Source organism: Palaemon carinicauda, chromosome 7, assembly GCF_036898095.1.
Source record: "Palaemon carinicauda isolate YSFRI2023 chromosome 7, ASM3689809v2, whole genome shotgun sequence".
Lineage (NCBI taxonomy): Eukaryota > Metazoa > Arthropoda > Malacostraca > Decapoda > Palaemonidae > Palaemon > Palaemon carinicauda.
This window is the reverse complement of record NC_090731.1, coordinates 8,325,506-8,336,325: the sequence shown is the minus strand read 5'-3', so window position 1 is coordinate 8,336,325 and position 10,820 is coordinate 8,325,506. Positions and strand designations below refer to the sequence as shown.

At 35.1% G+C, this 10,820-nt stretch overlaps 2 protein-coding genes across 2 annotated transcripts in view; both read left to right on the top strand.

Annotated features, from left to right (window-relative positions):
* Positions 1–1,218: 1,218 nt before the first annotated feature.
* LOC137643779 (uncharacterized) lies at positions 1,219–4,058 on the top strand. The gene is made up of 3 exons (XM_068376468.1): positions 1,219–2,671; positions 2,861–3,587; positions 4,055–4,058. Exons 1-3 carry the CDS (start codon positions 1,219–1,221, stop codon positions 4,056–4,058), a joined length of 2,184 nt encoding a protein of 727 aa, XP_068232569.1.
* The window catches only part of LOC137643824 (uncharacterized), an 8,350-nt gene continuing 1,080 nt past the window's right edge, over positions 3,551–10,820 (top strand). The window contains exons 1-2 of the mRNA XM_068376524.1: positions 3,551–4,763; positions 5,236–10,820. The exon at positions 5,236–10,820 is cut by the window's right edge and continues 1,080 nt beyond it. Coding sequence (XP_068232625.1) covers positions 6,771–10,820 — 4,050 coding nt within the window. The 5' untranslated portion in view covers positions 3,551–4,763; positions 5,236–6,770. The remainder of the gene's footprint in view (positions 4,764–5,235) is intronic.

Sequence of the window (10,820 nt, the reverse complement as noted above, 5' to 3'; positions counted from 1 at the left end):
TTGCAGTTACCTGGGCTAAATGAAGTAGTCAGTGGGTTTGTTTCAAAGGGATACAAGCTAGCAGATCGGGGATTGTTAAATTCTACAGACAGGATAGACAATATTAAATTTATATTAGGATCAGAGTCCTTGCATTGTATCCCTGAAAAGGATATAGTATTTGGGAAATCCAATGACTCCATTTATTCTGATACATGCTTGGGTATATTATTAAAGGGAGACATAAATAAATTAAAGAGCAATTTAAGATTCTTGAAGCCTTGTTCTTCCATGAAGTCGAATGTGCAACATATGTTAAAAGCTGTAAATGTACTTCCAACAGGGACGAAAGAGAACTTTTCAGTAGAATCTTCATCTTTAAATGACCTGGAGACTTCTAATACATATGAGTTGTTTGATGATGATGGTCAGATAATAGAATCTGAGTTGAATAGGGCTACAAATGAATGCTTAGAACTCTCTTGTAAATATTATGTTGGGGAAGACAGAGGTCAATATCATGAAGATAATGTAGAACTGAATGACAGGCTTATAGAGTATGCTTTAGAAGAAACCCATAGGACTGCTGATGGAAGATTGTGTATGCCACTGTTATGGAACCCGAAAGTTAGTCATCTACTAGGCCGCAACTACAATTTAGCCAAATCAGTGTTGAAAACCCTTACATCTAAATTAGAAAAATTACCTGATAAGTTAGCCTTAGTAAATGACACCTTTAAGACTCAGGAGACATTAGGCATCATAGAAAGAATTGATAATATTGAGGATTTTATGGAGACTCATCCTGAACATAGTTTCATGCCTTTCATGGGGGTCTTTAAACCAGAGAGGGATACCACTAAATGCCGTGTAGTTTTTCTTTCTAATTTGTATGAAAAAAGTTCTAAATTCCCAACTGCAGTTAGTCACAACATGGCAATATTTCCTGGGCCTTCATTAAACCAAAAGTTAGCCTCCGCTCTCCTACAGTTAAGATTTGGTAAGTTTTTATTATGCTTTGATCTTGAAAAGGCATTCAATCAAATTGCTTTGCCAGAAAGGGATCAAAATAGGCTACTGTTTCTTTGGTATAGAAATATTGAGAAAGCAGATTATTCATTAGTAGGGTATAAATGTTCTAGGTTAAGTTTCGGATTGAGGTGTAGTCCCACAATTCTCATGTTGGCCCTCTTTAAAATTTTGATATTGGATGAAGCGCCGGACTCCAAAATAAACAGGATGAAGTCTCTTGTATATCAACTAATGTATATGGACAATGGGGCATACATTACAGATGAGGAAGCTGATCTTAAGTGGGCATATTCTGTGCTTCCTGATATATTCTTACCTTATAGATTTAACTTGCAACAGTTTGCAACAAATTGTTCATCTCTACAAGAGAATATTGATGATTATTTTGATAAAGTGACTTCTGACCCTATTAAACTGCTAGGTCTTCAGTGGCATCGTTCCACTGATAAGATTTCTACCAAGGCAATCATTTTAGATATTTCAGCAAACACTAAGAGACTTATTTTGAAGTCTATTGCTAGTCATTTTGATGTATACAATTTTAATGCTCCCCTTCTGAACAGAGCAAAGCTATTTTTGCACGATTTGCAAGTTCAAAGAAATTTGGGATGGGATGATACCTTGACAGACTCTCAAGTGAGGGAGTGGCGTTGTATTGCTAGGCAGGCAAACTCTGCTCCACCAGTTATGTTGGACAGAAATGTTGGAAATAGGGAGGATTTATATGATCTTGTAGGATTTGCCGACAGTAGTAAGGTCATGTTTGGTTGCGTCATTTACCTTCTTAACTTGAATACAAATGTTGTTTCTTTCGTAATGTCAAAATCGAAGATTGTCAACAAACAATTGGAGTCAAAATCCATTCCGTCTCTCGAGCTTCAAGCATTGTCTTTGGGTACAGAGTGCTTAATTGATTTATATCAAGATATTGCTGGAGATCGGTGCATTGAAGCTATAAAGATTAATAAATTGCGAATGTACTCTGACAGTCTGGTTACGGTTAGCTGGGTCAACTCGTATGTACATAAGTTGGATAAAATGCAGAAACGCTCGGTGTTTGTTCTTAATAGACTAGAACATATTGCTAACTTGTGTGAAGCACATCAGGTTGAGTTTTCTTTTGTTTCAGGTGTACAGAACCCAGCAGACTGTGTAACCAGACCTGTTTCTCATAATCAGTTAACCAAGACTAATTTTATCACGGGACCAGATTTTTTGACTGATGCATTAGATAACACTATTAGTAGAGATATTCTTACAGTACTGGTTCCAGACCCAGATTATTCTGAAAGGGTAGAAAAGTTTGCAGGATATGTTGAAATTCAAGGCACTGATCATTCTCAATTAATTCCTCCTGAAAAAGTATCTAGTTTTGGTAAACTGGTTAATATTAATGTTTTAGTGTTAAAGTTTGTGAATTGTCTGAAAACCTCCTTAGTTCGCAAACATCCAGACAAGTATTCTCATTTGTTTCTTTACTCTGATGATTTTAACTATTACAGGGAGGCATATCATAGAGTAATTCTGTTGGACCAGAGAAGTCAGTTTCCTGAGATTTTTGAGTACTTTAATTCTGCTTCAAAGAAATTAAGTGACATTCCACCTTTGGTTTCTCAGTTAAATGTATATCAAGATAACAAAGGGTTGCTGAGAGTAAAAAGTAAGTGTGACAGAATCAAGAAAATTAGAAAATACAGGGAGTATGGTTTTCCCCTGCTGATGTCAAAGTGTAGCCCATTAGTTCCTTTGTTAATTAGGCACACACATCTTAGCTTACATCATGCAGGGTGTTATTCTGTTATACAAGAAATTAGGAAAACTGTTTGGATTCCCCATATATTTTCTTTAGTAAAGAAGTATATAAGGGCCTGTATTGGATGCAAAAGGTTCAGGGAAAGACCTATTAAATTAAACCAAAGTTCTTATCGTGAGGCTAGAATTGATCCACCAAATGTCCCATTCCGTAATATTTACATTGATCATATGGGACCCTTTTATGTTAAGGTGAACAATTCCAAAGAAAAGGTATGGATCCTTGTAATTAGTTGCATGTGGTCAAGAGCGGTAAATCTAAAGCTGTGTGATAGTCTCTCGGTTGAGGATTTGCTAAGAGCCTTGCAGCTCCACATTTATCAATTTGGAATGCCTGAGTATATAGTCTCTGATTTGGGAACTCAAATGACTGCTGGATCCAATATTATAGAGACTTTTCTTTCAGATTTTGAAACTAAAGATTTTCTGAGAATGCATAATATGAATGAGATCAAATTTGACCACTATTATAAGGGTAATAGTGAACTTGGGGGATTAGTTGAAATCTGTGTTAAGCTGTCTAAAAGACTGATACAAGGAGCTGTTGGTAAAAACATTTTACCATACAAGGATTTTGAGTTTATTGTATCCAAAACAGTACACCATATTAATCGCAGGCCTATAGCCTTTAAAGACTCATTGAGGGAATATTCTCTGGAGGAATTGCCTGAAGTCATAACTCCGGAGAAGTTGTTATATGGCCGTGATCTTGTAACATACAATATCATTCCACAGTTACAAAGTACTACTTCAGATCCGGATTGGTCAGTTGATCCAGTGGATTTGATAAGGAACTCCTATGAAAAACTTGTTAGAGTACAATCTAAGCTGATAGACATCTATAATAATGAATTTTTAAACCATCTTGTATATCAAGCAACAAGTAAAAAGGATAGGTATAAACCTGTACCACATAAGCAGTTAAAGGTAGGAGATCTAGTTCTTGTTAAGGAAAATATGACCAAAGCCATTGATTACCCCATAGGAATTGTTAAAGAGCTGACCAAGAATATTTACGATGAAGTTACTGGGGCTAAATTAATGCTAGGTAAAAGTCGAAGATTTGTCAAGCGTCATGTGACAAGCCTGATTCCTTTAATGTCAAGTGACCATTGACAGCATGGCTAAAACTTAGGAAATTCTTTCACTGTTTCATAGGAAGACATTTAGTCTGTATATTTTATCAGTTAAGTTTATTTTGTTTTAAATTTATTTTCCATTGACTTTTCAGGTGAAAATTCAATCCCTCCCCTCGGAGTGTATAAAATATATATTTAAATATATATTCCTAAAATATTTTGTTAAAAGTTTATGGATATTTTGGGTGATTGAGAAATTTTCTTTATGATCGGTAATTACCTTACCTGGAGAAACATTCCTTGGAATGGGTAATTATCTCCGTAGTTTACTTTAGAATTTCTTTGAATTTGTATCTTTCAATTTGTTTATTCTAATTTAATTCTGGTTTGTTCAATTAATGTTTGAGGCTTTATTTTTCCTAATCACTGTAAATAAAATTGTGCTAATTAACCGACCTCAACCTTCGTTGTGCAAACCAAAGTAAATAGGAGTTAAAGATAACTACTAACTACCTAATTTTCTGAATATTCCGAGCCAAACAACTCTACGAAGTAACTTCGAAGTCACTGTTGGAAGGGAAAGCAGTCCAACACCAACCGTCAAGAAGTGATTACTCTCCTTCACCTCACCTTACCTTGGGACATTTTACCGGTTCTATTTGTCGTCGTAGTGCTGGACTTTTTCTAAATTACTCTACAACGATGGGACTCATTGTGTTTAGTGCTACGAAAACCGAGTGTAAAACTATGAAGAACTAAATTAACTCTACACCTCGTCTGATGAATGTGGAGGCGACCAACAGCAAAGGCTATGGAATTATCATACCCATGCTCTTTTTCATCCTATGAAGTCATTATAAGGTGGGTCATTGTATTGATTGGCACAATAGTAGTGGCATTTCTTGGTGACTTTTATCATCCTCAAGTCAAAAAATAAATAAAGCCTTGAACTCAGTAATTGAAAATCGCTCTTGAAACTAGGTTTGTTTATAGGCTACTCTAATTAAAATTATCAATTGTCGACCTTAAATTGCTTGTTAATTGAAATTTGGCCTTTTAACGTATATTTTTAAGTGATGCCCTCATCGCATATATTTCATTTGTTAATTAGGTCAAAATATGATTGAAATTGTTGACTTTTGATTTGCAATTTTAAAATTTAATATTAAATTGATATTAGTTTTGGAGGTGAATTTAAGTTTTTGATTTACCTTTATATATTGTAAACAATTTTAGTGTAGTCAAAAATTATATTAATTTTCATTTAAACAATTCTATACAAATTCTGGTTTTCAATTTGAATTGGGTGGTTAAAGATTTACCTATCTTTTAGGTCTGGCTCAAGGTGGAGTGGAAAGCTTGGGACAGGAGTACATCTGCCAATGCTTCTAGGTTTGCTTTACCAGAAGCAATCGCTACTCCAAGTGAACTAGCATCAACTGACAACCAACTATATATAATAAATTTGTCAAGATTATTTAAAATCTACAGATGTTAGTTTCTGTATTACAAATAAATATTTTGTTATAACACGGTCGTTTGTTCTAAGTCATTTTTTCTGCTCATGGCGACCGTGACAGGATTGAGGATGTTGGTTGTTAAGAGTTGCTGCTGGTTCGCTTCCAAGCTAGTCAGACGAGGTGTAATTTAACATTTATATTTCCTTGGTTAAATTTTAAGATTACGTATATTTCCATTGCCGTTTTGACTTTATTAGGCTTTATGTTCTTACTGAAACTGGTATCAAGATGACTGAGTTATTGATTAAATCACGAAAATATGTTAGAAAGTCCGTTACTGAAATTTACAATAAGAAGGATCAGTTTTCATCATATAGTGATATTGAACGTTCTACACTGAAACTGAGGCTTGAAGAGCATTTCACGAAATTATCTGACTTAGATTCTAAAATACAAACTTCAAAGTTTTCTACTGACTGTGATGAAGCTGCTTTGGAAGTTGAGCTTGATGCATGTGAACAGTACAAAACTAAAATTCAAGAGAGCATCTCTACTTTACAAAATTTACCTCAGGTTCGGCATCTGCCTATAGATATTCAGTCACATCAGTCCTTGTTAAAGAGTCCTCATGCTCCTTTACCAACCTTCAATAGTACTGAAGGCGAAGATCTTGGGAAGTTTTTTGTAGAATTTGAACAAACTATTTCAAAGTTTAAGTTCCCAGAATATGATAAGTTATTGTTGTTAAAACAGCAGGTAAAGGGAAGAGCTGTTACATTAATTAACACTTTGGATGTTCAAAGTCAGAGTTATGCTGATGCAAAAGCTTTGCTAGAGAAGGCTTTAGGCTCAAGAGAAGTTCAAATTTTTAATACCATAAAGCAAATATCTTCAATAAAACTTTCAGATGATGATGATCCTTTTGATTATATTGGGAAAGTAAGCAATTTAGTAGCAAGCGTTAAGACCTTAAATATTGATGTTGACATGTTTCTTCAGTTTTTCTTCTGGAATGGCTTAAATGAGAAATTTAAGTGTCATATGACTGCCATAACTAACAAAATTAGGCCATCTCTTGCAGAGATTAGGGATAATTTCTTTGATGCTAGTGAGAGATATTTACAAGGTAAAAAATGTAAGAAAGTAGAGAAACATAAGTCTGACACTACTAAGCTTTGCTGCCAAGGTTTCTTTTGACTCTAAAGTAGGTAAATGCAGCATTTGTAGTAGATTAGGCAAAGATCCAAGTCATTTTTTGAGTAAATGTCCTAACTTTGTTTCTAGCAAAGATAAAAGAACAAAATTGGAGGAACTGGGTGCTTGCTCAAAGTGTGGCTATCCAAGTCATATATTATCAGAATGCAGATTCAGATTTAATTCCAAATGTAAAGGCTGCAAAGGCTGGCATATGTCATTTTTGTGTCCCGATGAAAAAGGTGCTACCAGTATTAAAGAAAATCCAAATTCCGAAAAGAAAAAAGGTAAAGCCAGTAACAGTACAGATAGAGTTAGAAACTCTGAGAGTGGTAATGGAGATGTTGTTGGTAGTTCAAGCAGTAGTGTTGCTGCTATAACTGAAGTTTTAAATTGTGAGGTTGAGGGATATACAATTTTGCCAACTTTTAATATTTCAATTAAAGGTACCAATTTCAGGGTCCTTAAAGACACTGGATGTCAAGCAAATTACATTGAAGAAAATTTGGCTCAAGATTTAAATTTGAAAGTTGTAAATAATGGAGTTTCTTTAACCATTAATGGTATTAATTCCTCTAAGAATTATAAGACTAAACAAGTTGAAATTGAGTTGCCAATTGGTAGCAATAGTTACATTGTATATGCATTTTGTCTTCCCTCAATTGATGTTTCATTGCAGTTACCTGGGCTAAATGAAGTAGTCAGTGGGTTTGTTTCAAAGGGATACAAGCTAGCAGATCGGGGATTGTTAAATTCTACAGACAGGATAGACAATATTAAATTTATATTAGGATCAGAGTCCTTGCATTGTATCCCTGAAAAGGATATAGTATTTGGGAAATCCAATGACTCCATTTATTCTGATACATGCTTGGGTATATTATTAAAGGGAGACATAAATAAATTAAAGAGCAATTTAAGATTCTTGAAGCCTTGTTCTTCCATGAAGTCGAATGTGCAACATATGTTAAAAGCTGTAAATGTACTTCCAACAGGGACGAAAGAGAACTTTTCAGTAGAATCTTCATCTTTAAATGACCTGGAGACTTCTAATACATATGAGTTGTTTGATGATGATGGTCAGATAATAGAATCTGAGTTGAATAGGGCTACAAATGAATGCTTAGAACTCTCTTGTAAATATTATGTTGGGGAAGACAGAGGTCAATATCATGAAGATAATGTAGAACTGAATGACAGGCTTATAGAGTATGCTTTAGAAGAAACCCATAGGACTGCTGATGGAAGATTGTGTATGCCACTGTTATGGAACCCGAAAGTTAGTCATCTACTAGGCCGCAACTACAATTTAGCCAAATCAGTGTTGAAAACCCTTACATCTAAATTAGAAAAATTACCTGATAAGTTAGCCTTAGTAAATGACACCTTTAAGACTCAGGAGACATTAGGCATCATAGAAAGAATTGATAATATTGAGGATTTTATGGAGACTCATCCTGAACATAGTTTCATGCCTTTCATGGGGGTCTTTAAACCAGAGAGGGATACCACTAAATGCCGTGTAGTTTTTCTTTCTAATTTGTATGAAAAAAGTTCTAAATTCCCAACTGCAGTTAGTCACAACATGGCAATATTTCCTGGGCCTTCATTAAACCAAAAGTTAGCCTCCGCTCTCCTACAGTTAAGATTTGGTAAGTTTTTATTATGCTTTGATCTTGAAAAGGCATTCAATCAAATTGCTTTGCCAGAAAGGGATCAAAATAGGCTACTGTTTCTTTGGTATAGAAATATTGAGAAAGCAGATTATTCATTAGTAGGGTATAAATGTTCTAGGTTAAGTTTCGGATTGAGGTGTAGTCCCACAATTCTCATGTTGGCCCTCTTTAAAATTTTGATATTGGATGAAGCGCCGGACTCCAAAATAAACAGGATGAAGTCTCTTGTATATCAACTAATGTATATGGACAATGGGGCATACATTACAGATGAGGAAGCTGATCTTAAGTGGGCATATTCTGTGCTTCCTGATATATTCTTACCTTATAGATTTAACTTGCAACAGTTTGCAACAAATTGTTCATCTCTACAAGAGAATATTGATGATTATTTTGATAAAGTGACTTCTGACCCTATTAAACTGCTAGGTCTTCAGTGGCATCGTTCCACTGATAAGATTTCTACCAAGGCAATCATTTTAGATATTTCAGCAAACACTAAGAGACTTATTTTGAAGTCTATTGCTAGTCATTTTGATGTATACAATTTTAATGCTCCCCTTCTGAACAGAGCAAAGCTATTTTTGCACGATTTGCAAGTTCAAAGAAATTTGGGATGGGATGATACCTTGACAGACTCTCAAGTGAGGGAGTGGCGTTGTATTGCTAGGCAGGCAAACTCTGCTCCACCAGTTATGTTGGACAGAAATGTTGGAAATAGGGAGGATTTATATGATCTTGTAGGATTTGCCGACAGTAGTAAGGTCATGTTTGGTTGCGTCATTTACCTTCTTAACTTGAATACAAATGTTGTTTCTTTCGTAATGTCAAAATCGAAGATTGTCAACAAACAATTGGAGTCAAAATCCATTCCGTCTCTCGAGCTTCAAGCATTGTCTTTGGGTACAGAGTGCTTAATTGATTTATATCAAGATATTGCTGGAGATCGGTGCATTGAAGCTATAAAGATTAATAAATTGCGAATGTACTCTGACAGTCTGGTTACGGTTAGCTGGGTCAACTCGTATGTACATAAGTTGGATAAAATGCAGAAACGCTCGGTGTTTGTTCTTAATAGACTAGAACATATTGCTAACTTGTGTGAAGCACATCAGGTTGAGTTTTCTTTTGTTTCAGGTGTACAGAACCCAGCAGACTGTGTAACCAGACCTGTTTCTCATAATCAGTTAACCAAGACTAATTTTATCACGGGACCAGATTTTTTGACTGATGCATTAGATAACACTATTAGTAGAGATATTCTTACAGTACTGGTTCCAGACCCAGATTATTCTGAAAGGGTAGAAAAGTTTGCAGGATATGTTGAAATTCAAGGCACTGATCATTCTCAATTAATTCCTCCTGAAAAAGTATCTAGTTTTGGTAAACTGGTTAATATTAATGTTTTAGTGTTAAAGTTTGTGAATTGTCTGAAAACCTCCTTAGTTCGCAAACATCCAGACAAGTATTCTCATTTGTTTCTTTACTCTGATGATTTTAACTATTACAGGGAGGCATATCATAGAGTAATTCTGTTGGACCAGAGAAGTCAGTTTCCTGAGATTTTTGAGTACTTTAATTCTGCTTCAAAGAAATTAAGTGACATTCCACCTTTGGTTTCTCAGTTAAATGTATATCAAGATAACAAAGGGTTGCTGAGAGTAAAAAGTAAGTGTGACAGAATCAAGAAAATTAGAAAATACAGGGAGTATGGTTTTCCCCTGCTGATGTCAAAGTGTAGCCCATTAGTTCCTTTGTTAATTAGGCACACACATCTTAGCTTACATCATGCAGGGTGTTATTCTGTTATACAAGAAATTAGGAAAACTGTTTGGATTCCCCATATATTTTCTTTAGTAAAGAAGTATATAAGGGCCTGTATTGGATGCAAAAGGTTCAGGGAAAGACCTATTAAATTAAACCAAAGTTCTTATCGTGAGGCTAGAATTGATCCACCAAATGTCCCATTCCGTAATATTTACATTGATCATATGGGACCCTTTTATGTTAAGGTGAACAATTCCAAAGAAAAGGTATGGATCCTTGTAATTAGTTGCATGTGGTCAAGAGCGGTAAATCTAAAGCTGTGTGATAGTCTCTCGGTTGAGGATTTGCTAAGAGCCTTGCAGCTCCACATTTATCAATTTGGAATGCCTGAGTATATAGTCTCTGATTTGGGAACTCAAATGACTGCTGGATCCAATATTATAGAGACTTTTCTTTCAGATTTTGAAACTAAAGATTTTCTGAGAATGCATAATATGAATGAGATCAAATTTGACCACTATTATAAGGGTAATAGTGAACTTGGGGGATTAGTTGAAATCTGTGTTAAGCTGTCTAAAAGACTGATACAAGGAGCTGTTGGTAAAAACATTTTACCATACAAGGATTTTGAGTTTATTGTATCCAAAACAGTACACCTTATTAATCGCAGGCCTATAGCCTTTAAAGACTCATTGAGGGAATATTCTCTGGAGGAATTGCCTGAAGTCATAACTCCGGAGAAGTTGTTATATGGCCGTGATCTTGTAACATACAATATCATTCCACAGTTACAAAGTACTACTTCAGATCCGGATTGGTCA